This window comes from Archocentrus centrarchus, chromosome 4 (genome assembly GCF_007364275.1).
Source record: "Archocentrus centrarchus isolate MPI-CPG fArcCen1 chromosome 4, fArcCen1, whole genome shotgun sequence".
Classification (NCBI taxonomy): domain Eukaryota; kingdom Metazoa; phylum Chordata; class Actinopteri; order Cichliformes; family Cichlidae; genus Archocentrus; species Archocentrus centrarchus.
The window spans coordinates 4,086,915-4,114,405 of NC_044349.1; the positions used below are offsets into that span (position 1 = coordinate 4,086,915).

A 27,491-nucleotide genomic window follows, 5' to 3' on the forward strand; every position below is an offset into this window, starting at 1 on the left:
AGTTTGTCCACCAGAGGGCACTCTGCAACTTCCCTATTGGCAACAAAAACACAACAACCAGCTGATCAGAACAGACTGGGATACAGCAAAAAGAAAATTAAACTCACATAACAAATGTTAGGGGAAATATGTTTGTGCTTCATGTGTATGAAAGAAAAAATATTCACCAATATGTCAGAATTTCAGATTTTTGAGTCATCAAATATCAGTATCAGTCTTGGGCTCTTTTTTGTGGATAGTTCACTTTTATAATAGCCCCATACACTTTGGACTTCTGTTCAATCACAACTTGTTGACTAAAGCAGACGCGCCCTCTGGTGGGCGTTAGAGAGACTGCAGGTTTAAAGCGCTTCACACTGACTTCACTTTTCGGATTAAAGACGTATTTAACGTTATGCACTCAGTTTCATCTCCAATGTTCATACGTGTCTTTATTGAGTCCCTGAATTCCGAGTGATGATACATTTTTTTTAAAGTGTCTGATTTTTTTTGCCTTTACATTTTATTCCACATAGAATTAGCTTATATTGCCTGCAGACTGTAAACTCTGGAGTGCTCAAATAAAAGTCGTATGCAGGTTAAAAGGTATTGCTTCAGTTACTAAGATGTTGCTCTAGAGAATATGATGTATTTTAGCGTGCTTGGAATCTAAAAAGGTAAAGGAAAAGGTTAGCTTCAAAACAATAACAAACCCTTAGTACAAAACTATATTAATGATAACATGAAACCATCCATGACTCAAGCTCCAAGTATGTTTCCATTGATTGTTCATTAAGAACTGATCCGAAATTGATGACATTTAATACAGGAAGTAACCTGCTTCTGTACTGTGATTCTATGGCGCAAGGCAGGTGTGAGAGAGTGGTTTGATTCCCGCAGAATCAAAGTCTCCACATGTCACGCTAATGTACATTTATGTATTTAGGTTATTTCTGTATTTAGGCTGCTGACAGAAGCTTCGGTGACTGAGAGACCGGTGCTCCAATAGCAGTGCGGTTCGGCTCCCATGCAGAGCTGTGATTGGTGTGCGGGGTGGCAGTGGGGCGGGGCTGTGAGATTACAGCAGCATCTCTCTCCGCAGATCCAGCGGACATCTGGAGCAGCCCTACCAGGGAATCAAACCCCAGAGCATCGAACACGGACATCCTCCTCCGACTTACCCCGGCGTTCGCAGTCTGTTTTACGACTTCGGTGTTGCTGTCACTGCGGGCTGGATCTCCAGTGGGAGGCTGCTTCGCTCCGGAGAGACGGACGGTCCGTTTCTGCGGGTGAAAACACGGAGACACTAAGACTAAAACCCGGGAGGCTGGTGATGGACTGAGCTGATCCGACGTCTGAGAGGTTTTTTTTTTGGGCCCGATGGAAGCTGCGACACATCTGGAGCTGGTACGTCTGGATCCCGGTTCCAGCCCCAGTCTGGATTAAAGAGCCGTGCTCGTCACTGGGGGGGCCGGTGTATTTTTTTCTGTTTTAGTTTTTCCTCTTTTTCTCATTGATTGAGAGTTTGAGGGAGCAGGCGGATCCCCCTCCTCCCCCTGCTGGTCTGGATTAAAGCCCATCAGGATCATGAATCATCCCCCTTCTGTGACTCTAATCTGGGCTTTACCGAGCTGGATTTAAATCTGAGATCTGATCTGGATTACTCCGCTCCTGGTTCTGATCGGGTCACATCTGGCCCGGTCTGAACCAGCTCCAGTACTGGTGTGATCTTGGACTCGGTCCCGGTGCTCTTGGAACTGGTTTGGGGGAGTTCTGCTATCATCATGCCGACGTCCCGGCCTGGTTCGGAGCCGGTGGAGTTCTGGGTGGACGGGTCAAGGCGGGACGGGACGGTGGAAGAATTCTACAGCCTGAGCTCGGAGCTGGGCAGGTCTGAAGCACCTTATTGGGGGGGGGGGGGGGGGGGGGGGGGTCTGATGAGTTCACACGGACACTTCACTGGGCCAAAGCTGCCTACATGAGGGGGTCCATGTGATCCTCTAGTCCAGGATTAACTCTGGCAACACTTTATAATCCATCCTGTGGATTCCAGGGTAATTCATGTGAATCAGGTACCAGTTAAATAGGGGTTCCTGTTCGTACTTAATAGGAAACACGAGAATAAGAGCAGGGAATCGTGTCAGGAACCCCCCCCCCCCTTTTTTTTTTTCTGAGTGAAAAGGTGTTTTACTGGACAGCATCTTGTTGTCTCCACATACACGTTGTGTAATCAGGACAAGATTTCAGACCGGGCCGCTTTAAGCAGATTTAAGTGAAGCCGGTAAAAAAAATAGAATGACAACAGTTAAACACAGCTGCATCATGTGCATGGATATTTTACTAATATAACTTTACTAAGATAATATCTATCTATTAAATGATTTTTTTTTTAAATTAGGTCTATTTTTAGCAAAAAGCTTTGCATTTTTAAACTGGGATTTGGTTTGGATATTATTTATTTATTTATTTCATATTTGACTGTTTTGGGGGTTATTTTAGTGATATATTTGGCTAATTTACAATTTTTTTTCAATTATGCCTATTTTATGAATATTTTTCACACATAATTTTTAATATTTTTCATTTTTTATTATGTACTATCTATCTATCTATCTATCTGGTAAACTGGTATTAAGATATTGCATCTGTCCAATTTAACAGTCTTTTTTAATGATAGAAGGGGGGTTAATTATTATCCAATTTTATATATATTATATTTAATTTTTTGAACAATTTGTCCAATATTCTATTAATATATTTGGATATTTTACTGATATTTTCAAATAAATCTTAGGGATATTTTCCACACATTCTGCAAGTAATATTGTGGATATTTTAAGACATTAAAAAATTACAACATAAACACAATAAATAAAAGATGTTTTTTTATTGGTCAGTAAGTACTTTTGTTGATTAAAGTACATTAAGCTGATGCATCAATGCTTTTACTGAATTAATGCTATGCATGCAGGAGTTTTAATACAGCACATTTATACGGTGGTGCGTTTACTGTAGTCGATGCTCTGAAGCCTTCCTCCTCTGCGTGTGTCAGTCTGTGTGGCTCATATTTAAAAACCATAAAAAGTCAGGGTAAACATGGAAACGGAGCTGAAAGACAACAAGAGAGGAGCCGTGAGAGCGAACGCTGGAGCTCAGGCTGTTTGTTTATTGTCTGAATGTTTACAGTATGCAGTAGTGCAGTGGACTGTGTGTATTTACACACTTTGCTTGTTGTTATCTCAGTAAACACCAACAACACTGACAGCAGATCTGCAGAAAATGATGAAAATGATGTCAGCAGTGAAATCAAACGTGTGAGCGTGCCGCCACCAGTTCTATTACCAGGTGTCCTGTTACCATGGAGACCAGCCAGGACTGTGTGTGTGTGTGTGTGTGTGTGTGTGTGTGTGTGTGTGTGTGTGTGTGTGTGTGTGTGTGTGTGGGAGAGAGAGAGAGAGAGAGAGATGCTTTTGAGATGGATCTGTTGCCTCCATCTGTCCCAGCAGAATACCAGATCCCTACACACACACACACACACACACACACACACACACATCATACCATTTTTCCATGAATTCATTGGACTTACCCTTAAGTAATCTTAAACTAATCTTAACCAAAACCCAACTTGTTTCTAGCCTTAATCTCACCTAAGCCTAACTTTAACTGGGATTCGTCAAAAAAACAACAAACTCAGAATAGAAAAGAAAAATGTAAAATACAATATTTGGGATTCCAACAGAGAAGAAAAGCTGTGAGAGGAGACTATGATGTGTCCAGCAGCTGTTAGCCTGACCGAGCCAAGGAAGAAGAAGCGTGGAGACAGATATTCAAAGAATAACAAAAACGTCCTCTTGTAGGATTGTTTTCAAATGAGAAAAAGTTCATAGCTGTTACAAAAATACTATGTTACTGTGTGTATCTGATGAATTCTACACAGCAGTGGACACAGAAACCCAGAAAAGGAGGATAATGGAGCAACTCCTGTAAATACCTGCCCCAGATTCCTGCACTGGAACAGCACCTGTGGACAGCAAAGCCTAGACTTGGACATCGCAAACATTAGTCATTAAATTGGGCCGTGCCATCCTAATTATCTACAATCCTAACTCAAATGTTGCCTTACCTCTAGATATTGCAACCCCATTATCAACTACCTGTCAGTCTGGTGGAGCCACATGTCTGAAGCTTTCTGTGGTGGGACTATCTTTATAGAGCACCGATATTTAAGTACCTGCAGGAACCAGTAAGACTGTGATTGGTGTCTCAATGGCAGTTCCCTGTAAATGCTGCTAAATTCTAGGACTTATGTCAGATAGAAGAATCAGTAAAATAATCCAACAATAAAAATTCACTAACAATCCTACCTTTCAGTACAGCTCGAGCTGGTTTCCATGTTCCTGAGATGCACAGGGTCTGCGCAGAGTTCAGATTTAACGGCTTTGCTTTTTCTTTCAGAGGAGCGACGTCCATCGTGTATCGTTGTGAGGAAAAACAGACCCAGAAACCCTACGCCGTCAAAGTCCTCAAGAAAACGGTCAGTGACCCAGTATGATGGAAATATTAGAGGTCTAACAATATACTGCATGCACGCAGATGAGCCAAAACATGATCAGCAATAAATGATGAAGGAAAATATGTAGACTATCTGATCCTTGCTGGCTCCAAATCCAACTTCCAGGACTTTGAGGATCTGCTGCTAACATCTTTGTGTTACTACAGGAAACCTTATAAGGTCTGTAGAGTAACCTTGTTTTGGCAGAAGATGGTAGCCATGTCATGGCTTATCAGGGTTAATCAGTCGAACCTGGTTTTAAGCTCATCTGGACCCTCCAGTCATTTGAACACTGTAGTCTGATAATGTTCTTTCTCTCGCAGATCGACAAGAAAATCGTTCGCACAGAAATCGGTGTCCTGCTGCGTCTTTCTCACCCAAACATTGTAAGTATATGCCGCATATGGAAGAGATGGTCGATTACTATGTAACGAGCTGCATCCATACACACAGAAGTTCATACACCAAAAGTGAAGCACAGATTTCTTGGACAGCATAATTAACCACAATGCAAGCCATATTATTTATCAGGCAACTGCATTAAAATGCTACAAACAGGTCCAGTTCAGTGACTCCAGTTAGCTGAAGTGAAGCCAAGTAGGCAGCGAGAAGCTAACAAAATGCAAGCAGGTAAGTTATAAGAAAGCTGTTTAGCCTCTGTACAGTTAAAACAAAGGGGGAATTTAGCTGTCGAGCCTAAACCTGTTTTTTTACCAAGCTGTAACCATGCTTGTTTAAGGGAGTCTGTGGGGTTAGCTTGCTTTTGGTGCCAGCCTTGGCTCCACTTGGTTGTGTGCAGGGAAACTCTCTAAACCATCAGCAATTTAAAAATTGATCTACATTTGTATGGAAATGGAAGTCCTAGTCCAGAGAGCTGCTGGCCCTCAGTATTATCCACTGCCCCTCAGATGATAGCCGGTGGTGTAGTCCAAGTCAGGTCACATGTACAATATTGTGATATACTATTTGATGAAATTGTTCCTACATGTTTTTAATGTTGCTGGATTAATTTGTTGCTCTCCGGATGCTGTAGAGTTGTTAAATGTGAGGAATTATTCTCAGTTCGTTCGTTTATCCCCTACATGATGTTAGTGAGTCACACGTGGTGGAAGTCGGTGCAAAATATTAAGAAATATTCTGGAAAATGTCAAAGATAGATACTTGAGGTTATTTTGAGGATATAAATTAGTGACTTATTTTTAAATCTACATAATAAATCAGTTCCTTTTTTTTTTTTTTTAAAGTTCATGTTCACCAGGACAAGTTATTTCACTGGTCTGGTGCTGCTCTTAGACGTAATAATCTGTTTTATTATTTTCAGTCATTTTCCCCATAAATCTCTTTTCTTTGCATCACTGGTTTTAAACATGGTTATGAGCTTGTAAGGATCTAGATTCAACTATATTTCAGTCTGAGCACGAGGTTATCTACTGAGTATGTGAGCTATAGTGTGTGTTCTAATGTTTTATTTAAGAGCAAGACTGACTCATCAGTTCTGATTTTTTTCTTAGTTCTATTTTAAACGCAGATCCAGGTTGATAAACTAAACTGCATCAAAGTATGTGATGTGTTTTTTTAAATTATACTGTAAGTACCAAACTCGTTGTTGTCTGTTTATGTTTGTTTCTTGATTTGTTGAATCTGTAACAATATGCTGACTGGGAACATCACAGATATCTTTTTTATTGCGCACGTGCTCACTCTGCTCAGACATGTTTTAAGTGATAGCAGATGCAGAATCAGTCGGTCTAAACCAAATACACCCGTCAAATGTCCAATGCGTCCTCAAGCTTGGGCGTCACATGAAGACGATCTACACATAATGTTGTTTTGTCAGATGCCGCCTGTGTCTTTACCCACAAAGGGGTCTTTCGTTGTGCCTTGACACATTTTCTGTGGCAGCACTGGACACTGAGCGATAACAGCGTCTAATATTGGGGTTTAGAGATGGGGGATCACGTTGGACCTTCATGTTTTGCCTTCCATTCTTACTACAGTTTAATTTTCACTGGCCTTTTTTTAACCTGCTGGTTAGGTTTAGATTCTTAGAAGTTCTTCCTAATTTTTAGGTATTAAATGGTTGTTGGGTAGGATTAGGTTATACAAGGCTTTAAAGGGTGTTTGATTAAGTCTAAACTCTGGAAGGTGCTTGGCTGGGTTTGGGCTACTTGGTTAAGATTAAGTTATAAGAGGTGTTTGGTCAGTTTTAGGCTTTAAAAGTTGATTGGTTAAGTTTAGGCTCTAAATGGATCAGATTCTAAAACTGATATCTAATCCACCCTGATATAGATAAGAGGTTAAAAAATGGATGGAAACTACTTGGTTAGGATTCGGTTCTACAAGGTGTTTAGTGAGGTTTGGTTGGCACTAAATGCAACGTACTTGATTAAGGTTAGGCACCAAGAGATGATTACTTCAGTTTAGGCACTTAAAACTGGATGGTTTAGGAAAGATTGTGCTTAAATCTTTCATGTTCGATGTGGGAGTGACGGCCTCTCATTGGTGCCATAACTCAAACCCAGCGTGTCGTGCTCCACTGCTGAAGGACGTCTTTGTGTGCCACTGAGACACACTGGTGACTTTGACACAACTGAATATTTTTGCACCCTGGGAATGACAAAGGCCTGAAATGCCAATTAATTGAGTGATTAACAACAATCCCACTGAATTCTATGTTTACATGGACAAACACATTGTTATATAAATACATAACTTTTAATATTTGCTCATACAGTCGTAATGCATTTTTTGCTTCTTGTGTTTGTGTCTCAGATTCAGCTGAAGGAGATCTTTGAGACGGACACGGACATCGCTCTGGTGCTGGAGTTGGTGACCGGAGGAGAGCTCTTTGACCGGTACGTATACACCCAAATTAGCTGTTTTAGTTGTCTTTCTGCCATTGCTGTGGATTTTGTGTTTAATTGAAAGCATTATTATAGTGTCAGTGGTTGGCTTAGTTTGAGAAGTTTGAGAAGTTGCTGTGTTTGGTATGTTCAGTTGGAGTAGTTTCTGTGTTTAGTTGCTCGTGTTGCTGTAGTTGCAGCAGTTGCCATGTTAAAAGTGTTATGGTAGTTTCAGTGGCACGTGTAGCCACAAGTATTGCTGTAGCATCAGCTGTTTCATGTGCTGCTTTAGTTGCATTGGTTGGTGAGTTGCAGAAGTTGCAGGTGATGAGCCAGATAGTGAACAGCAGAGTTTTGATATTTTCACTCTGGTTTAGTTAATGTTGTTGCTGTGTTTAGTTGCAGATGTTAGTGTGGTATGTTTAGTTGCAGTAGCTGCTTTGTATAGTTGCTGGTTTGCTGCATCAGCAGCAGTCGTGTTCGGTGTAGTTGTTGTAGTTGTCATACTGTAGTTTCAGTAGTTTCACCTTTAAAACAAGAGACTGGTTTAGTTGTAGATGTTGCTATAGTGTCAATGATTGGTTTGGCCACAAAAGTTGCCATGTTTTGTTGCTAAGTGGTTGGTTTATTTGCAGAAACTGTCCTGTTAAGTTGCCAGCATTGCTGTAGTTGGAGTGGTTCCCATATTTAGATGTAATGAATGGTGGATTTGCTATAGCTTTGGTGTTTTAGAAGTTGTTCTATCTGGTTGCAGTTGTTTCTGTAGTTGAAGTTAAATGTTTAAGTGCACAAGTTGCTGCGTTAAGTTGCTCATGTTGCTGTAATTACAGAACTTGTCATGTTTACCGGAGGTGTTACTGAAAATTCAGTGTCAGTGATTGGTCAGTTGCAGAAGTTACCATTTTTAGTTGCAGCTGTTGGTGTAATGTGAGTGGTTGTTTTGGGAGCATAAGTTACCATTTTTACTGGCTACAGTTGTGGTTCCAGTGGTTTATCAGGTTTGTCGGTTTTATCAGGAAAATAAAACTTTGTTGTCAAAAACAATGTAATAAATTGAGCACAATGCCATCACCATAAGCAGAACGTCATCATAGCATTGCGCTGTTACAACTTTTACTGTGGTAAAGCATTACTTCTGCAACCGCTGTCACAAATGATTTTGAGAGCACAGCATTAACCCTTAAGTGCCCTCTCAGGTGTTTGTGAGTGAGTGCAGCAATTTTCAGAATACTAATTTCATCTTGAGATTCCCAAACAGAGAAGCAGGAGTCAGAGAGAAGTAGATGCAGCATGTTGCAAGTATTAACAGCTGTTAACACATCTCTGCTGGAAAACCAAAATAGACACGATATGTTCATTAATGAACTGTAGCCAATCAGAAAGAAGATAACGAGAACTAAATTACTGGTGGGTGTAAAGAAGATAAAACCAGCGTGAATGTTGAGATGTCACGATGCTCTGTTTTCATGTACTTTCATCTTTGCTGTTTTTTGTTTCCAGGATTGTGGAACGTGGTTACTACAGCGAACGAGATGCTGCTCACGTCATCAAACAGATACTGGAGGCAGTGGCGGTAAGATGCTGTGTTCAGTGTCTCATTTGACTTTGATTGCATTTTTATTAAATTGCCATCCCATATCAGTTGCAGTAGTCAAATGTAAGTACTGCAGAAACAATGGCCTCTTCAGGCAGAGAGAAACTATACTGCCATGCTTGGTTACAGTTGCTGCTGCAGGTGCAGTGGTTGTTTACTTGCAGCTGTTGCTGTTATTAGTCCCCGCTGTTGCTGTGAATGAATGAAAGCAGTAGTTTTTCTGTTTAGTTGAAGGTGGTGCTGCATTGGAGGGGTTGGTTTAGTTGCAGTCATTGTCATGTTTAATTCCAGGTGCTGCTTTTGTTACAGTAGTTGATGTACTCGTAGGAGTGCCTTCTTTTCTTTTCTTTTCTTTTTTTTTTTACATGTTTGTTTGCATGTGTTGCTTAAATTGGTTGGTTTAGTTGTCAAGGATTCCCTGTGGTGTAGTTGTAGGTCTTGCTGTCATTGTAGCAGCTAGTTTAGTTGCAGTAGTTGTTGTTAAGGTGCAGTAGCTTCCATGTTGCAGATGCTACTGAAACTGCAGTAATTGCTTCAGTTGCTCTAGTAACTATGCTTAGTTATATTTTCAGCAGTTGCTGGAGGAGTTGGTTTAGTTATAGTTGCTTTTAACAGTTGCCATTAAATCTCTATTTCATGTGTTTGGTTGCACATGTTACTGTAGTTTCATTGGTTTGTTTAATTGCATTACTTTCCTTGTTTAGTTGCAGGTTTTGCAGTAGTTGCCTTGTTTAGTTGCAGCTGCTGCTACTGTCGTTGCAATAGTTTGTTTATTTGAAGTAGTGGCTATGTTCAGTACAGGTGTTACATTAATTGCCATGTTTGGTTGAAGGCGCTTCTTTTGATTTAACAGTTGATTTAGTTGCTGTAGTTTCTATGTTTAGTTGCTTGTGACATCAGTAAAAGTTGTTATTTTGAGGCTGGGAGTTAAAATGGAAGCAGCTCTGGGAACCTGAGCTCTGTCTGGGTTTTCTGCTTCGGCTCAGTCAGCTGCAGTGTCTCTGCTGTCTGTGGATCATTTACCTCCATCCACCCCGCTCCTCATTAGATTACTGCTCACCCCCACCAGCTCTGCTCAGTCTCTGCTATCTCACACCAAACCTCAGCTTTAAACAGTCTGTTTTTAGATCTGAAAGGTGTCACGGAGAGCAGGTCGTCAACCCCTGTAGAGGCAATCTGGCTGCAAAATGAAATCAGCGCTGCTGGACGTTGGACTTTTTTCTCATTTGATGAAGCTAGTTTAGCATTTTTTTCTGGTCACAGTCTGACTAAACACAGATTAAGCTGATATTTATCTGAAGGAACAAGATTTGACATTTCATTAGCACAGAAACATTATACCGCTCTAACAGAACTCTGTTGTCATGCCATTCAGAAGCTAATTTTTTTCTCGTGTAGGAGTGAGTCCTCCTCCAGCTGATGAATCACAATCTTCCTGTTTCTCAACAGATTTAATCAAACGTTGAAGTGGCACAAAATCATATTTAAAGGTCAGCGTGCGATGGTTAATAAAAAACCAAGATGCATTCGCTGACATGCTTATACAACACTGTGCTGAACACAGAAATACAGAATGAGCTGATTAAAGAACCGAGTGAATCATAATAACATGTCATTATTGCCAGCATGAGAGATCCTAATCTTCTGATCTTCAGAAGCTTTTTGTTGCAGCTGCAGTTCTGTCTGTAATCATAATGAAAAAAACACTCAGACTGAGAGGACTGTCTGCCTGTGAAGACAAGCTCAGGGGAAACAAACACAGGTGTTAATGTGTTTATGCTGAGGTTTGGTGGGATTCAGGCTTTAGTATTAAATATATATATATATTTTTTTTTTATTATTATTTCTCTAGGTTTCTGAGCTTGGCTTATTTGCAGGTGTTGCTGTAGTTGCAAGGGTTGGGTTAGTAGCTGGAATTGTCATGTTTAGTTGCTGCAGTTGGTTTTGTTGCAGTGGTTGCCATGTTTAGTTGCAGGTGTTTTTTTTTTTGCAAGTGTTGCTTTAGTTGCACAAGTTTCATGAAGGGTATTGCTGTGGTTGCAAGGGTTGAATTCATTTTGATATTTGCCATGCTGACTTGCGGGTGTTGCTGTGGTTGGTTTGGTTACAGCAGTTGCAATTTTTAGTGGCTGGTGTTGCTATAGTTGCAAGTTAGTTTTAGCTATAGGTGTTTGGTTACAAAAGTGGCCATATTTAGTGACAGGTGATGCTTTGGTTGCAAACATTGAATTTGTTTTGGTAACTGCCATGCTAACTTGCAGGTGTTGCAGGAGTTGCTGTGGTTGGTTTGGTTACAGCACTTGTGATGTTTAGTTTCAGGTGTTGCTGTAAAGGTTTGGTTTAGCTGGAGGAGTTGCCATGTTTACCTGCAGGTATTGTGGGAGTTGCAAGGTTTGGCTTGGTTACAAAATTGTCCATGTTTAGTGACAGGTGTTACTGTAGGTTTGGGTTAATGCCAGTAACTGGCATGTCTAGTTGCAGGTATTGCTTGAGCTGCAGTGGTTGGCATAGTTGTGATAATTTCAAAATTTAGCCAGTGACATTACTGTAGTTTTATGTGTTGGTTTACTCAGAAGTTACCCTGCTTAGGTGCAGGTGTTGCTGTAGCTACAGGAGTTGCTGTAGCTGTGGTTGATTTAGTTGCAGGTGTTGCTGGTATCAGTGTTGTTGCACATGGCAGCAGCGTGCAGTGGCTGCAGGTCTCTTATGTAACAGCTGCTTCCATCCTGCTGCTGAACAGATTAAAACCAGAGAGGATTAACGCACGCACGCACACACTCACACACACACACACACACACTCTGACCACAGCTGACCTACATTTACAACGCAGAGAAACATACGCCCCTTTATATATGCATGTGTGTGTGGTAGGATTACAGTACTGTTGTATTTGTTGTATCCGATGTGAGTGTGGCATTAATTTGTAGCACAGAAACATCCTGCAGTCCCTGAACACAGCAACATCTTTTCATAGCAGATTCTTGAGATCTGAGTAAAGACGCTACGAGGTGGTGTTTGAAATTAGAAACAGAATACAAAAAATGTTTCCATACGTGAACAAAACACAACATAAACCTGTAACAAAATGTTAGCTTTCACCATCACTGCTCCACCCTGCACAGAGCCCACCTGCCAGTTCAATTTTATCTGCTGTGTAATTTTTGGGATGAACTCATAGACGGTTTATAAAAGATGGAGATGGAGACTGTAATGGCAACCGGTGGTTTTGGGATTTTTAAAGTTAGCATTTTTTGGCCGCCTCCGTCTTGTTTTTGATGCAGCCAGAAGTAGACCATGATGAAGTTATCAGCTAATGGTAGCATGCTTCATTTATTAAGTGCACACGTGCATCACACACATACTTATTAGTGCTAAGTCTTCATCTTTCAGCTGCTCCCTTTAGGAGTCACCCCAGTGAATCATCTGCCTCCATCTCACCCTATCTCTAGCATCCCTTTCTGTCACACCAGCCCTCTGCATGTCCTCCTTCAAACAAAGTTAGAGAGATAAGATTGAGATGGTTTGGACATTTGTAGTGTCCAAACCATCTCAATCTGATCTCTCTAACTTTGTTTCCAAATCGCTCACCCTGAGCTGCCCCTCTGATATACTCATTTCTAATCCCGTCCATCCTGGTCACTCCCAACAAAAATCTTAGCATCTTCAACTCAACCACCTCCAGCTCAGCCTCCTGTTTTTTTTTTTTTTAGCAGCACCGTAATGGGTTACATTACCATCTTGTAAACCTTCTCTTTCACTCTTGCTGCTATCCTGCTGTGCTTTTTAGCTCTAAGTAAAATACAAACAAAGCACTAGGATTTTACTCACCAAAACTCAAAACTAGAGAACAGAATTTTAGAGCCTTTTAGGATAATCAACTTGTATTATTTGCTAGATAACTACATCAAAATGCTCCAAAAGGCACCAACACCACAAACATGGTCAAGAGATCCATGATTCCAATCACGTGAGGTGAAGCCTGGCAGACAGCTAGCAGCTGCCAATGAGGACATCCCCCAGTAATGCAAACTTTAAGCCTTAATAACATCTTAAAGGATGGGTTGACCTATTGCAGTTGTCAGGCTGTAAACATGTTTAATTCTTCTGTAAAACTGTGTATTTTAATTTGTGAGTCTGTGGGGACCGACTCGCATGGCACTGAGGCTCTGGCTTTATTTATTTTTTTGGCCCTGGAGGTTTCCGCTTGATGAGCTCTGCAAGCTGTCAGTGTTTCAGCTAGGCAACAAGTGGGCCACCTTTCCCCACTGTGTCTTTCTCTGTGCTTTAGTATTTACACGAGAACGGAGTTGTGCACCGTGACCTCAAACCGGAGAACCTGCTGTACGCCGACCTGTCGTTGGACGCTCCGCTGAAGATAGGTAACAAACAGCTGCTGCTTCTACATCTGACTGTAACAGAATGACGCAAAAATCACTTTGTCTCAAATTTGAGACTCACCTCCTCCTTCTTTTATTATCCACCACAGTGTCATTCACAGCGTTATTATCATCAGTGGTTAAAAAGCACAGTTGGGAAACACGGACTGTGATGATGCACAAATCATCTATAACAGCTTAAAAACAGAGGAGACTATTACCATGTTTATTTGAATATTTGCACTTTTAAAGTAAAATATCATTTGCATTTGCAAATAATGTGTGACTGTCTTAAAGATGCTTTTGTGCCATTGTGCTAATACTTTATTATGTAAAATAAAAATTAACAGCCTACCTATTGTACAGAAGCTGCTCAACCTTTTGTGTCTTCTGCTGCATTTGAGTCATAAACCTGTGCTAATATCATATTTAGAGTTTGTTTTATCTGTCTGAGAGGTAGAAACTCTCACAGAAACATATTGTTGGCTCAGAATTTGGTTCATTTTTGGAGACGCTCCTCTGCGTCCAGATGGCCGGCGAGCCCCCGGCTAACAGTTACAGATGGAAGCCTCCGCTCGCTTTGAGCAAAACTGCTCTCCACCAACACCTTCCTTTAGTTCAGAGACTTGCCTGCAGAGAAACACATTTTCCTCCACCTCCACTCCTTCGCCCCCTCGTTTCTCTTAATATAGAAACAGGAAATGGCACAAAACAAATGCATTAGAAGTCTTTTATCTTAGTTCGGTACCAATGAAAGAAAACATTCTCTTCTCTCATAGCCGACTTCGGTCTTTCGAAAATCATAGATGATCAGGTGACCATGAAGACGGTCTGTGGTACTCCAGGGTACTGCGGTAAGTACACAGAATTACCACCAAAAAATACCCTATTAGTGCAGCTTCACTAGGAAAACTACATTCACTTAAACTCAATGTATTCTTATGTATAAAGCCTCAAATCACACAATAGTCATCTCAAGGCACTTAATATTGTAGGTTAAATGCCTACAACATTATAAAGCAAAATACTCCAACAATCCTCCATAAACAGCACTTGGTAATAGGAGGGAGGAAAAAAACCTGCTTTTTAATAGGAAGAAAAAGGCTCAGGGAGGGGCCGCCATCTGCTGCAATCCACCCGAGCCGAGGAGGAGTCGATGGAAAAAAAGAAACACAGCACAGAGAGAAACAACAAAAGGGACATCAAAAACTACAGAGAAGAGGCATGCAATAGAGACATAAAAAACATATAGGGAGTGAATAAGAGAATCATGGGAAGTCCCCCAGCAGCCTGAGCCTTTAGCAGCATAAATAAGAGATGGTTCAGGGTCATCTGATCCAGCTTTATCAAAAAAGAAAGTTTTAATCTTAAAAGCAGAGAGGGTGTCTGTCTCCCTGTATGCAAACTGGGAGCTGATTTCACAGGAAAGGGGCCTGATAGCTGAAGGCTCTGCCGTGCTACTTTTAGAAACTGTTTTAATCACAAGTAAGCCTGCAGTCTGAGAAGTGTGAAGTGCTGTGTTGGGATAATATGGTACTACGAGGTATGTAAGCTATGATGAGGCTTGATCATTCAGGACTTTGTGAGCAAGTAGAAGGATTTTAAATTCAATTTTCAATTTAACAGGGAGCCGGCGAAGAGACATTAATATGAGAGAAAAATGATCTCTCTCTCTCTCTTCCCTGTCAGTACTCTCACTGCGATCTCTCTAATCAGCTGAAGGCTTTCAGGACAACCAGATAATACAGAATTACAACGGTCCAGTCAAGAAGTAATAGATGTATGAACTAGTTTTTTTTTTTTAGCATCACTCTGAGATAGGATGTTTCTAATTTTGACAATATTGTGCAAGTCAAAGAATTTCCTAGAGATTTGTTTAATGTGTGAGTTAACTGGCATATCCTGCTCAAAGATGGCTCCAGTGTTGCTCATAGTAGTGCTGGACAGGTGATACCATCCAGAAAAAATATCTGGTTAGACAACATGTTTATAAGAATTTTAGTTTTGTCTGAATTTGGAAGTAGGAAATTACTGGTCAGTGTCTCGCCTACAGTAACACACTTCTCATTTACATTAAAATTTTAATATTTCAGATAACAATGACTCAGACCAGTGTAATGTGGACCCTTTAATCTCAATCATACATGACACAGTAACAGGACTGGGTGGTGTAGCAGTAACAGCAGCACTTTGCGGTGCAGAGAAAGATATAGTAGTAAAAATATGGCTCTGGATGGTGCCATCAGAAGTAGCTGTAGTAGGTGTAGTATCAGTTGTAGATGTGTTTATTCACCTGTGTTGCAGTGATATACGCAAGTGGGCAGTAATGTGTTCACTGTACTGTAGCTTCTGCTCTGTGGGATTTCAAAAATTCTCTGTTAGAGCTTCTGTCAGCCATCTGGCGTCTAACAGACTCTTCTGCCTGCAGCTCCGGAGATCCTGCGGGGAAATGCCTACGGCCCTGAGGTGGACATGTGGTCGGTGGGCGTGATCCTCTACATCCTGTGAGTCCATTAACACCTTGCTGCCAGTCCAAGTGTACACTCACACTCACTTGCGCATACATACTAAAAGATTCATTATTGACTCACTGCTGTCAGTATAGAGACCACATCTAAGTTTTATGGTCTTCCATTTGATTCATAACAGCCATTAAACACGATGACATAACATGAAAGTCTGCATCCTGTTTATCTGGTTTCCTCAGAAAGTAATTAGGTGTGTTGATGCTGCCTTCAAATGGATCTGAGACTAACACAGCTGTGGTTTCTCATCTAGAAGTGATAAGGCATAATAGGCATCCTCTCTTGGACTCATTGCCTTTTGTTTTTTTTTTTCCCCAGACTTTGTGGATTTGAGCCCTTCTTTGATCCAAGAGGGGATCAGTACATGTACAGTCGTATCCTTAACTGCGACTATGAGTTTGTTTCTCCATGGTGGGATGAGGTCTCCCTCAATGCCAAGGATCTGGTGAGCCATACCAATGACCCGGCATTATTCTAATACATTAAATGTGAATAATTTACAGGACTTGAGACTTTATTTTAAAGATCTCAGACGTGTTTTGTAAAAACTATTTTTTATTGAAGAATGGTTGGGGCTAACTCTTACTGTCCAGAGTGGCTTGGGAATTGAAACAGACTGGTATTGAAGGACTTGTACGATTTCTGGGATAACTAGAAACTTGAACTTGTACTGAAAGACTGTATATCGGACATGGAGTAGGATTTGTGACTTCACTGGGAAATGTCGAGAGTGACTTCACACTTCATATTAACTTGCCTGGAATCACATTGAACTTAAAGCAATATAAAATGGTTTGAGACTTGTTTGAACTTCAGTTGGTTTGAATGACATGACTAAGGCTTAACTGGAGTGAACTGACTTTGTCTGAGAAGGCCTTTAAAATAAACTTGTCTAGAATGGCTGGATATTGGACTTGGTCAAACATTTGTGATCTCTTGAATCATGATATTTTAGATGTCTTGAGACTTGTTTGAACTTTGTTGGTGTTGACTTAACATGACTAAAACTAGATTTGGATTTATCTTGGATGAATGATATAGAACTTGAGATGGACGTGTATGAAATGACTTGACACTCGGGTAGAATTTATTTAGAAGGACTTCCAAACTGCCTTTGACCTGTTTGTGAATGAGTAAAGATCGGTTTCTTTGTGTGATTTGGATTTATTTCAGAATGACTTGAGAATTTATTTAAACTTGCAGCAAATGAGTTGAGACTTCACACAGGCCCTCTAAATCTTGAATCTTGAAATTCTGCCATGGATTGAATTTGGACTTGTATGAGACTTTACCTGGACTGGGAGTCTGACTGTCCCTTTGGTCTGTCTGCAGGTTAGTAAGCTGATTGTCCTCGACCCTCATAAGCGCCTCAGTGTCCGGGAGGCCCTGCAGCACCCCTGGGTGCTGGGTAAAGCTGCTCGGTTCTCTCATATGGATACTACCCAGAGGAAACTACAGGAGTTCAACGCTCGACGCAAACTTAAGGCTAGTCACTTGTTTACATTAAAAAAAGAAACAAAACAAAGCACTTTTTCGTAGGCATTTCATTTGATTTGGGACCTAACACAGTGGTTTTCTTTGGGGATGCTAAAGGACTTATACTTTTTTGTCTTTTTAAAATTGTATTTGATATTGTTGGTGCTGAAAGATGGGAAACTGGGGAAAGAAATTAGGGAATCACCCTAGGAATCTAACCAGTACATAAAGCCAGAAATTACATCAAGAACTGCTCAGGGAATTTGCACCCATATAGTACGTGCCCTAAGAGGTAAGATTATTAGAAAACACTTCATACAGTTAAATTGTTATGCAGATGATGCCCATCTTTATTTATCAATGAAGCCAGATTATATAAATCAACTAGTTAAACTACAGGCATGTCTTAAAGACATAAAGGCCTGGATGACCTCTAATTTCCTGCTTCTAAATTTATATAAAATCTTACAAACATGGTGTCTAACCAGATAATTACTTCAGATGGCATTACCCTGGCGACCAACAATACTGTGTACTGTAATACAATACTGTGAGGAATCTTGGAGTCTAATTTCCTTCAGGATCTATCTATCTATCTGTCTGTCTGTTTATCTATGTATCTATCTGTCTGTCTGTCTGTGAATGACCAGGATATGTCCTTCAGTGTGCACATTGAACAAATATGTAGGACTGCTTTCATACATTTACTCAATATTGCTAAAATAAGAAATATCCTAAAAGCCTTCAGTTGATCTAAAACATTGCAGTGAAAGTACTAACAGGGACTAGAAAGAGACAGCATTTGTCTCCCATATTGGCTTCTCTTCCTGGCTCCCTGTTAAATTCAGAATTAAGTTTAAAATCTTTCTCCTCACATACAAAAGATACAAGACAAGAGAAGACAAGATAAGCCTTTGGTTGTAGGAAGGAAGGACCTACAATAATATCACAATATCAATATCACAATATCACAATATCACAATCTTTATTGTCATTGTACACAGAAGTTGCACAACGAAATTTAAAATGCATTCCTTTCTAGGTGCCTCAGACAATAAATAATAAAATAATAAAAATATGAGTGATAAAAATGATTACTAAAATACAATGCACAATAGTAAATTAACAGACGAATCTAGCCCCGATACACACACCAACGCACGCACACAGTCAGCACTACCACCCCACATCACTGTCCATTTAACCACACAGAGTTCAGTTCAATGATGGCTCTGGCATAAAAGCTGTTCCTCAGTCTGTTTGTTCTGGCCTTCATTGTCCTGAAACGTCTGCCTGATGGCAGTAGCTCAAACAAGGAGTGTCCAGGGTGTGAGGGGTCCTGGAGGATGTTCTGTGCCCTCCTCTGGCAGCGGGCATTGAACAGTTCCTGGAGGGAGGGCAGGGGACAGCCTATGATCTTTTGAGCCGTGTTGATGATTCGCTGGAGTGTTTTCCTGTCTGCTGCTGTGCAGCTGTTGAACCACACGCACAGACAGTAGGTCAGGATGCTCTCTACAGAGCAACGGTAGAAGGACACCAGCAGATTCTGGGTCAGATAGTTGCTCCTAAGAACCCTCAGGAAATGCAGTCTCTGTTGGGCCTTCCTGACAATGCTGGTCGTATTGATACTCCAGGTCAAATCATCCTGCAGATGTACTCCCAGGAACCTAAAATCTGAAACCAGCTCCACTTCATCCCCCTCGATGAACAGAGGTTGAATGACATGTGTTGTCCTCCTAAAGTCTACTACCATCTCCTTTGTCTTAGTGGTGTTCAGGATCAAGTTATTCTCACTGCACCACCTTGACAGCCGCTGCACCTCGTCCCGGTATGCTGACTCATCCCCGCCTGATATGAGCCCCACCACAGTGGTGTCATCCGCAAACTTAATGATGCAGTTACTGGCATGTATGGAGGTGCAGTCATGTGTGTAGAGGGTAAAGAGTAGGGGACTCAGCACACAGCCCTGTGGAGAGCCGGTGCTGAGGCTGATGGCTGAAGAGAGGTGGGGACCTACTCTTACCCTCTGGGAACGGTCTGTCAGGAAGTCCTTGATCCAAAGACAGGTGGAGCGTGGTATCCCCAGATCTGACAGTTTAGTCACCAGTCTGCCAGGAAGGATGGTGTTAAACGCCGAGCTGAAGTCCACAAAGAGCAGCCGAGCGTAGTTCCCCCCCTGCTCCAGGTGAGAGAAGGCAGAGTGGAGGGCCGTGGCAATGGCGTCCTCTGTGGACCGGTTGGCTCTGTAGGCAAACTGGTGGGGGTCTAGTCTGGGGGAGAGACTGGAGATGACGTGAGCCCGGACAAGCTTTTCAAAGCACTTCATAACAATTGGTGTGAGTGCTACTGGCCTGTAGTCATTCAAACCTCTGATAGTGTTCTTCTTGGGGATGGGGACGATAATGGAGGACTTCAGGCAGGAAGGGACAGCAGCCTGGCTCAGGGACTGGTTAAAAATGCTGGTAAAAATACCAGCCAGCTGAGCCGCACAGACCTTCAGTATCCGTCCAGAGACACCATCGGGCCCCACAGCTTTCCTGGGGTTCACAGTTTCCAGCATACGCCTCACCTCTTGCTCTTGCAGCCTGAGGATGCTGCTGCTGCCTACTGATGGATGTTGGATGGCTGTCTCTGGTTGCTGTACCTCAAAGCGTGCAAAGAAGCTGTTCAGCTCCTCTGCCAGATTGATGTTACTCTGATCAACTAACAGGCTGGGTTTGTAGTTCAAAATATGCCGAACCCCTTGCCACACCTGCCTGAAGTCGTGGCTCTGGAAACAGTCCTCAATCCTCCTCTTATACACAGCCTTGGCCTCCCTGATGCCCCTCTTCAGGTTGGCTCTGGCAGCGCTGTAAAGCACCCCATCACCAGCTCTGAAGGCGATGTTCCTCTCTCTGAGTAAGCTCTGCACCTTTCCATTCATCCATGGCTTTCTATTTGGAAAAACCCGGATATTCTTGTCCACAGTTACAGTGTCGGTGCAGAACTTGATGTAGTCCAGAACAGCCGAGGTATACTGCTCCAGGTCCTGGTGCTTGAATACGTCCCAGTCAGTTGTTTCAAAGCAGTCCTGCAGCTGTTGAGAGGCACCTTCAGGCCAGGTCTGAACAGTCTTAGATGTAGAAAGAGCAGTTTTGCTGAGGGGGGTGTATGCTGGAATCATAAGCAGGGACAGATGGTCTGACTGGCCCAGATGTGGCAGTGGCACAGCCCTGAAACCCAGCTTGATGTTAGAGTAGACTTTATCCAGTGTGCTGTTCTTGTAGGGCATTTAACATGCTGATGGAACTTGGGTAGAACAGTCTTTAAATCGACATGGTTAAAGTCTCCTGCAATGATGTGTACAGCCTCAGGATATCTGCTCTGTTGACTGCAAACCGCGTCATGTAAGAGACTAACTGCCGAGTTAGCATTAGCATCAGGGGGAAGATAAACGCTTCGGATGAAGCAGTTGCTCACTGAACAAGCTCCCAATTTAGATTTGGGAGACAGAAAAGCCTCTCTATTTTTAAGATTATTTTTTAAAAATTCTCTATTCATAAAGGTCATAGTTAGAGCTGCATCAGGTGACCCTGAACCATCTCGTAGTTATGCTGCAATGGGCTTAGACTGCTTGGAGGTTGCCCTCCCATGGTGCACTGTTTCTTCTTCACTCATCTCTTTTTACTCTCCATGTGTTTATATGCCTCACTGTTTTTAATCATTTGTAATTAATTTTAAACTCTGGCACTTTCTCCCATGTGTGTCTTTTGTCCCGTCTCCCTCTGCGCTCTTCTTTCCCCTCCCCCACAACAGGTCACAGCATATGGCTGCCCCTCCCTGAGCCTGGTTCTGCCAGAGGTTTCTTCCTGTTAAAAGGGGGATTTTCCTTCCCACTGTCACCAAGAACTTGCTCATAGGAGGTCATTTGATTGTTGGTGTTTCTTTTTAATATTGTAGGGTCTTTACCTTACAATATAAACTACCTTGAGGTGACTGTTGTTATGAATTGGTGCTATATAAATCCAATCACCATTTCTGTACTGTCTCCAGATTCCACACACAGATGATTAAAACTTCAGACTGAAGTCAGAATTTGTCAGCACAGACCTTAATAAACCTCACAGTGGAACAGTTACATTAAAATGGCATTGTATTGCTGATTATCAGTGTATGTGGAATCACCAACAATAAATGTTTTTTTATGTGTGCTGACAGGCGGCCATGAAAGCTGTTGTGGCCACAAGTCGGATGCACGAAGGCTCGCGGCGTCGCACAGACAGCTGTGATATTCCAGGTTCAGGGGCTTCCAGGCAGAGCAGTATGCAGCAGGACCCGCCTCCTGAGTCTGCACAGTCCACCCACAGAGACAAAGATGCTCCTCCTCCTGACCAGGAGTTGCCACAGGAAGTTGAATCAAAGGATGCTGACCATAGTGCCCTCAACCTCTCTCCTCCATGCAGCCCCGAACCACCGAGCTCTGATGTCACACCAGTAGGGCCCATCCCAACCAGACCGCCGCTGCGTGCCGACGGGCTGCGACAAGTATCTGTAATCCCTAAAAGCATGCTGGTCCAACCCCGGCTGCCGCAGAAAAGCTGCTCTGTCATAGAGCCCACCCCCAGAGTAGAGGCCACGCCCACACTGGGCTCACCCCCAAGTCCTAACAACCTCAGCAATGGCTTCACGCCAGGGGCGGAGCCTACCAGTAAGACCACCCACTGCCAGTGATCAAATGGCAAAGAAGATGCTCCACTTTCCTTCAGTTTCACACAGAAGCAAAAACAGTTCAGCTTTCCATCAGCTCTGTATGAATATCTAAATTGGGAACAAATTACACCAAAGCCAAACGTATCTGCAACTCACATCTCATATCTAAGCAGTTTCACCACAAGTTCTGGATCTGTTAGGCCTACGTGCTTACAGCGACTTATTCACGGAGGGTTTGTTGGCTGCTCCTGCAGATGTTCTGTCTTCTGGTGTTTAGTATGAAGGCCTTAGATTATTCAGGATATGAAAAGTTAAAAAGAGTTTCTTCCATTAGCATTCATCTGCTCTGGTCCTGTCACTGTGGTAAGGAAAACACCATCATGGTTTTTGAAGGGACAGAAAACAAATTTTAAATGAAACATCCTTTGATTATTTTATAAAATAAAAAAAATGCATTTAAAAAATGTGAATGAAATCACAAAACTAGCAAAACATGACTTTTTAAAATTCTTAATCATCTTACACTTATGTGAGTGTGTCCACTAAAAACACAACAGAGGTAACACATGTTCACTGTTTCTGTTAATTACTGCAGTCTTGCCAGTATCTCCAAGCTTGTTTGCTCAATCATTTTGTGATGACAGATAATTTACAGTGAGGAAGTGGATGTGCTAAAGCTAAGTCAGTGACAGCTAAACAGGAAGCTTGGGGAGCAGCTGTCTCAAGGGCTAGCACATCTGGATTGGATGGCATGTTAGCAGTTAGCTCACCCACTGCAGCTCTTCATCAAGTATCCCTGAATTATTTAGTACATCAGCAAGACTTCAGTTGTTTTTGAAAAGAGTCGGTATGTGTGCAAAGCAATAATCAGAATAACTCTCCAGAACCACAGTTTGTTTTTCTTACCACAGAAATGAACCAGCGGCAGCAAAGTGTGTGTTTACAACTAAAATGAAGCGCTCTATTATGACATTGGACATCTGAGAACAGACTTACAACTGTTACCAAAGGGGACCTATTATGTTTTCCCTTATTTTCTGTCATATGTTAGTGTGAAATGTTCATAAATGAAAAGGTAAAAATATGTAAAAGTTAACCGTGTGAGCCAAAGACTGCTAGAATACTCAGTTTCCACTGTTTTTGTATTTATTTTTAATTTACTATTTTCCTTATCTTCAAAACCTTCAGGTTGTCATCTGCTACAGGCAACATATGTCTCTCTAGTATGGGCAGTACAGCCCACAAGCACTGCATGGTACCCCTTGGCAGGTTTCTTGGGGAACTTCTGTAAAACAAAGTATATCAGGATAAGTCGGCCACTGAGGCTTTCAAAGTAAATATTAATGGAGCAGAAGTTATGAAATTATACTGAGTGAAAACTAACACCCAGACAGTTGGATTAACTACTGTAACTATTTACTGAACCACCTATTGCATACAATTTCTTCTTTGGCTGATTCTTCCAGTCTAAGTCTGGGGAGTTTTCAGCCCATGCAGACGCTCTTTAAAGTTTGCTAACGCCTCCAAAAGTGTTTTAATACATACTGTGTGAATCTTTACTGGCTGATCCTTGTAGAAAAACAACTCATTTGGTCTTTAGAGGAAAAATAATGTGCTTCGTTTTAGCTGTAAACATTTATTTAGATCTATACTTACTGTCACATTAAAGGAACATTACGTCATTTTACACCATTTGCTAAATTTGGCAATGATGGTGAGAAATCCAGATGGAAATCACTCTCATGTCTATGTGTTTAAAACAGAACTGGCGTTAGCTTAGCATAGCATAGATCCATCTACCACCACTACCTTCTCAGCAGGTACCTTCCTGCCCATATCTAGCAAACAGGAGTGGACTGCCCAAATACCAACAGGCTACAAGACATGTGGGCTAGATGAATGCATCTGGTGTGGGTCAGATCTGAGTCAGAAGAAATAGGATAAAGTATAACCCCCCCAAACACACACACTTTTTTTGGGGGGTGTTCTTCTTGGTTGACATGCAGCATTTCTGGGGTAAAATTTGGCCCAGATCCAGCAAATAGCAGACTGCCTAAATTCATCACTCCACCCAGTTTGTGGGGCAGATGATTGTGTCTGGTGTGGGTTAGATCTGGGCCACACCTTCCCTGGTTTCAATAAAATCAAGTTCACAGTGTGCTTTAAAGAGTGTATTGATTTCCTAACTGAGTGGCACTGCAGGCCTAACTTTATCGCAGCAGTCTGGGATCAGGTGCAGCAAACGCTCACAAATACAAAAATATTCAACAATCCAATTAAGAAGAAAAAGTAATTAATTCAATTCCCACCATTTTAAACAGGCAATAATCAACAATTTCCATCATAAAATCTGTAGGTTTAATTTTCATATTTTCTGACTGTTGGCAGGTATATGTGGAATTTCCTCCATACTTAACACATAAACATGAGACTGACCCATCTGAGTGTTTCTCAAAATGCTGATCTTTTCCTTTAAGTCCTGATCTGGGACAAACTGAGACTTGAGTCTCGTGTTTTGGGCTTCTTCTTCTCCTGGCACAGAAAGTGGACTTTTCCTCTGATGCTCAGGACAGAGCTGACTGATTGTATTTTATTAAGCTAACACAGCTGACTTGGCGCTTGCCTGCATGGATGGATGCTCTGTACTCATGGACAAGGAGGGAGAGAGAGAGAGAGAGAGAGAGCAGCTTCATCTCTCGGGTTTTTCTTCTTCTTCTGCATCCCTTTTTGTTGTGGAGCATGTGCACTCAGACGCTTCGGACTTTCATGTTGCTGTAAAACTCTGAGTTTTTTTTATCCTTTCTACTCTTTACCGTCGACACCCGCTGACATGATTATGCAGCTGTATGAGTAGATAGAGTACCTCCAGTGTGTAGCGTTCAGGTAAGTAACTTGTGTTCGTGATCTTCTCGTAAAACGTTGTGTTGTTTACACTTTATCAGCAGTGATGATGCTCTCCTATTTGCACTGTACATACTGTAGTTTGGTTTTAGACAAGTTATTACTGACATCTTTACTGCTCAACTCGCCAAGAGACATGTTCAGTGTTCAAGCCCCCAAATACACCAAATTTGACCTTTGTGGAAAATAAACCCCTTTCATCCGATCTGAAACCACACGTTCTACCTCTTTTTGTACAGGGGCTTCCAAAATGAAATGAACAGATGCAGAGCGATCTGGAAAGAAAATAATGAGACACGATAAAAAAAGATCCAATTTATATTTACACTCAAAGCTACAGCGGCCAAGAGACTGAACAGAAAGTCTGAGAAAACAGAAGCGAGCACTTTTAAAGCAGCCAACACTTTATGCTACCAGGCAGAGAACATTTTATTGAGTAGCTGGTTCGACAGTAATCAATCACTGTAAAGTCTTTCAGGTGTTCAGGGATTTCTTAGGAGCACCATCAGCTATGAGCTGCTTTCTAATTTGTTTCTCCCTAGTTTAACGTGTAAAATGTCCACTGCCCCACAGCTTATTAGTCACCAAGTCCTGAATTTATCATGTTTCAGTGCAGGAAACTCCTCCTAACTGACCACAGACACAAACATAGCACGCTTTATTGGAAACACATTTCCTGTGTAACTAAGTGAGGCTGGAGCCAAGATGAATGGCACAGTGACATCAGGACCTACAAGCTCACGATGAACTGGCTGGCAAAGCAAATGCTCGTCAATGTTCTTCCAGCAAAGGCCACAGTCTCCAAGACCGAAATCAGGGAGAAGCTTGTCAAGATGACCGAGACCAGAATCGTCTTCGTCTTTGGCATCAGGGCTCAGTTTGGTGGCAGTGAGACAAGGAAAGATGGAAGAAATACGAGAAGGCCGGTGCCGGCACTGCCCATAAGAAATGATCTTGGACAGTCAGGGATGGTCTCCATGTTCAAGATGTTCTTGTATATTTTCATTAAACAAAGTGTATGTAAGTAAAATTTATTTATCACAGAAAAAAAAAATCACAGTGCTTCACAATAAATAGACAAAAAATGAAAGTATAACATATAGCAATATAAAGCAATAGAATACAGCATAAAGAAAAAGTGGAAAAAAAAATATGTACACATCACATCAAACACAGACTGTATACGAAGAATGGACACAGCCTCAGTTTTGGTATGTTGGATGTTGCCAAGCTGAGGGAGAGCTAAGGTATCAGCTGACATTAGCAAGCTCAGTTAGTAAGATGCATCCAAGAGGGTAAGGTGGATGAAAGGATCACAAGCATTAATTTAACCCATGAGACAGGGGTTTGCATTATGTTAAATTATTACTTTTAGGCCAAGTGAACTTCTTATTTACAGTTAAAAAAATAAAAAAAATAAAATATATATATATATATATATATATATTTTTTTTTTTTTTTTTATTATTATTTTTTTTTTACCAGTTTTCTGGTAAGTTTTCTTAGGTTTGGGCAAAAGAGCTACAAATAGTTTACTGCTGTTTGCAAAACTATGACATCAGAAAAATGTGACTGTTCAGTTCCGGTGGGGGTCCTGCAGCAACATCTGATATGATGTTACAGCACCAAAATGGCAATATCAGACACAGATTAGGGCTGCAACTAACGACTATTTTGATAGTCGATTAGTCATCGACTATTGAAACGATTAGTCGACTAATCGGATTATGAATCACATAATTATGAAATGGCACTTATAGCTATCAGCTTTTACATTTAGCATAAGGTTATTTAAAATGTGGTAGTAAACACACGGAAGACGGATACTTCATTCAAAAATTTTAATCAGGTTTGCTGCTGATATAAATTTAACGGTCCATTTTTCCAACCATTAAAAAAATATAGTACTTTTTCGTCCCTGTAAAACAAAGTTGGCACAGTTTCACCAGTAGCCCCCATGACTAAACATGCCGCTGAATGCTAGCCGGGCTTTAATTCTGACGTCATTTCCAAGTCCAAATGCTCCTAAATAAACAGCAATGGCATAAACAATGACTGTTCACTATTAAATATGATTGTAACATACCTCATCAACTGCAGCCATTTCCGCTTGTCTTTCTCATTGGTAAAATGACAGCTGAGTGCTTTTTTTTCCGTGTCAGACTAGGGACCAGCATTGCGGCATATTGATCACGTGACAGTTTGGGCCCAGAAATGGAATTCTACGTCATCACTTAACCAGATTGCCCATGTGTGAAGCTCGCCAGAGATAGATGGACAGGAAGACGTCTCACTCCATTTGGGGAAAAAAAACGGATCCGAGGTTTGGGACAATTTCACACTCGCCCTGACCGTCTAAGCACGCCCTGTTCTTTCACCAGTAGCCGCTATACATGCCGCTGAATGCTATTGCGCATGTGTGAAGCTCGCCAGAGATAGACGGACAGGAAGATGTCTCATTCCTTAAAAAAAAAAAAAATCCAGTAATAAAAAACGACTATTATCAACAATTCAAGTTGTCGTCAACTATTTTTATTGTCGATTATTGTC

General features: G+C 41.5%; 1 protein-coding gene across 2 annotated transcripts; it reads left to right on the forward strand.

Moving 5' to 3' along the window:
• Positions 1–1,102: 1,102 nt before the first annotated feature.
• Positions 1,103–26,299, forward strand: LOC115779072 (calcium/calmodulin-dependent protein kinase type IV). 2 transcript variants are annotated; one of them, XR_004019887.1, is made up of 12 exons: positions 1,103–1,870; positions 4,438–4,516; positions 4,858–4,920; positions 7,307–7,389; positions 8,878–8,950; positions 13,263–13,353; positions 14,130–14,204; positions 15,779–15,854; positions 16,194–16,320; positions 17,208–17,360; positions 21,549–24,923; positions 25,553–26,299. XR_004019887.1 is itself a non-coding variant. In XM_030727531.1 (12 exons), exons 2-12 carry the CDS (start codon positions 1,764–1,766, stop codon positions 22,059–22,061), a joined length of 1,440 nt encoding a protein of 479 aa, XP_030583391.1. In that variant the 5' UTR covers positions 1,103–1,540; positions 1,679–1,763; the 3' UTR covers positions 22,062–25,526. The 2 variants fall into 2 exon arrangements, 1 of the variants encoding a protein (XP_030583391.1); XM_030727531.1 differs by lacking the exon at positions 25,553–26,299 and having other exon boundaries at positions 1,103–1,540; positions 1,679–1,870; positions 21,549–25,526.
• The last annotated feature ends 1,192 nt before the right edge of the window (positions 26,300–27,491 follow it).

Excerpts from the sequence above, each read along its gene's own strand:
- LOC115779072 (XM_030727531.1), top strand. The coding sequence starts at position 1,764 with ATGCCGACGTCCCGGCCTGGTTCGGAGCCGGTGGAGTTCTGGGTGGAC. Across the intron at positions 7,390-8,877 it reads GGAGGAGAGCTCTTTGACCG|GATTGTGGAACGTGGTTACT; the intron begins GTACGTATACAC and ends TTTTGTTTCCAG. Across the intron at positions 13,354-14,129 it reads GGACGCTCCGCTGAAGATAG|CCGACTTCGGTCTTTCGAAA; the intron begins GTAACAAACAGC and ends CTTCTCTCATAG.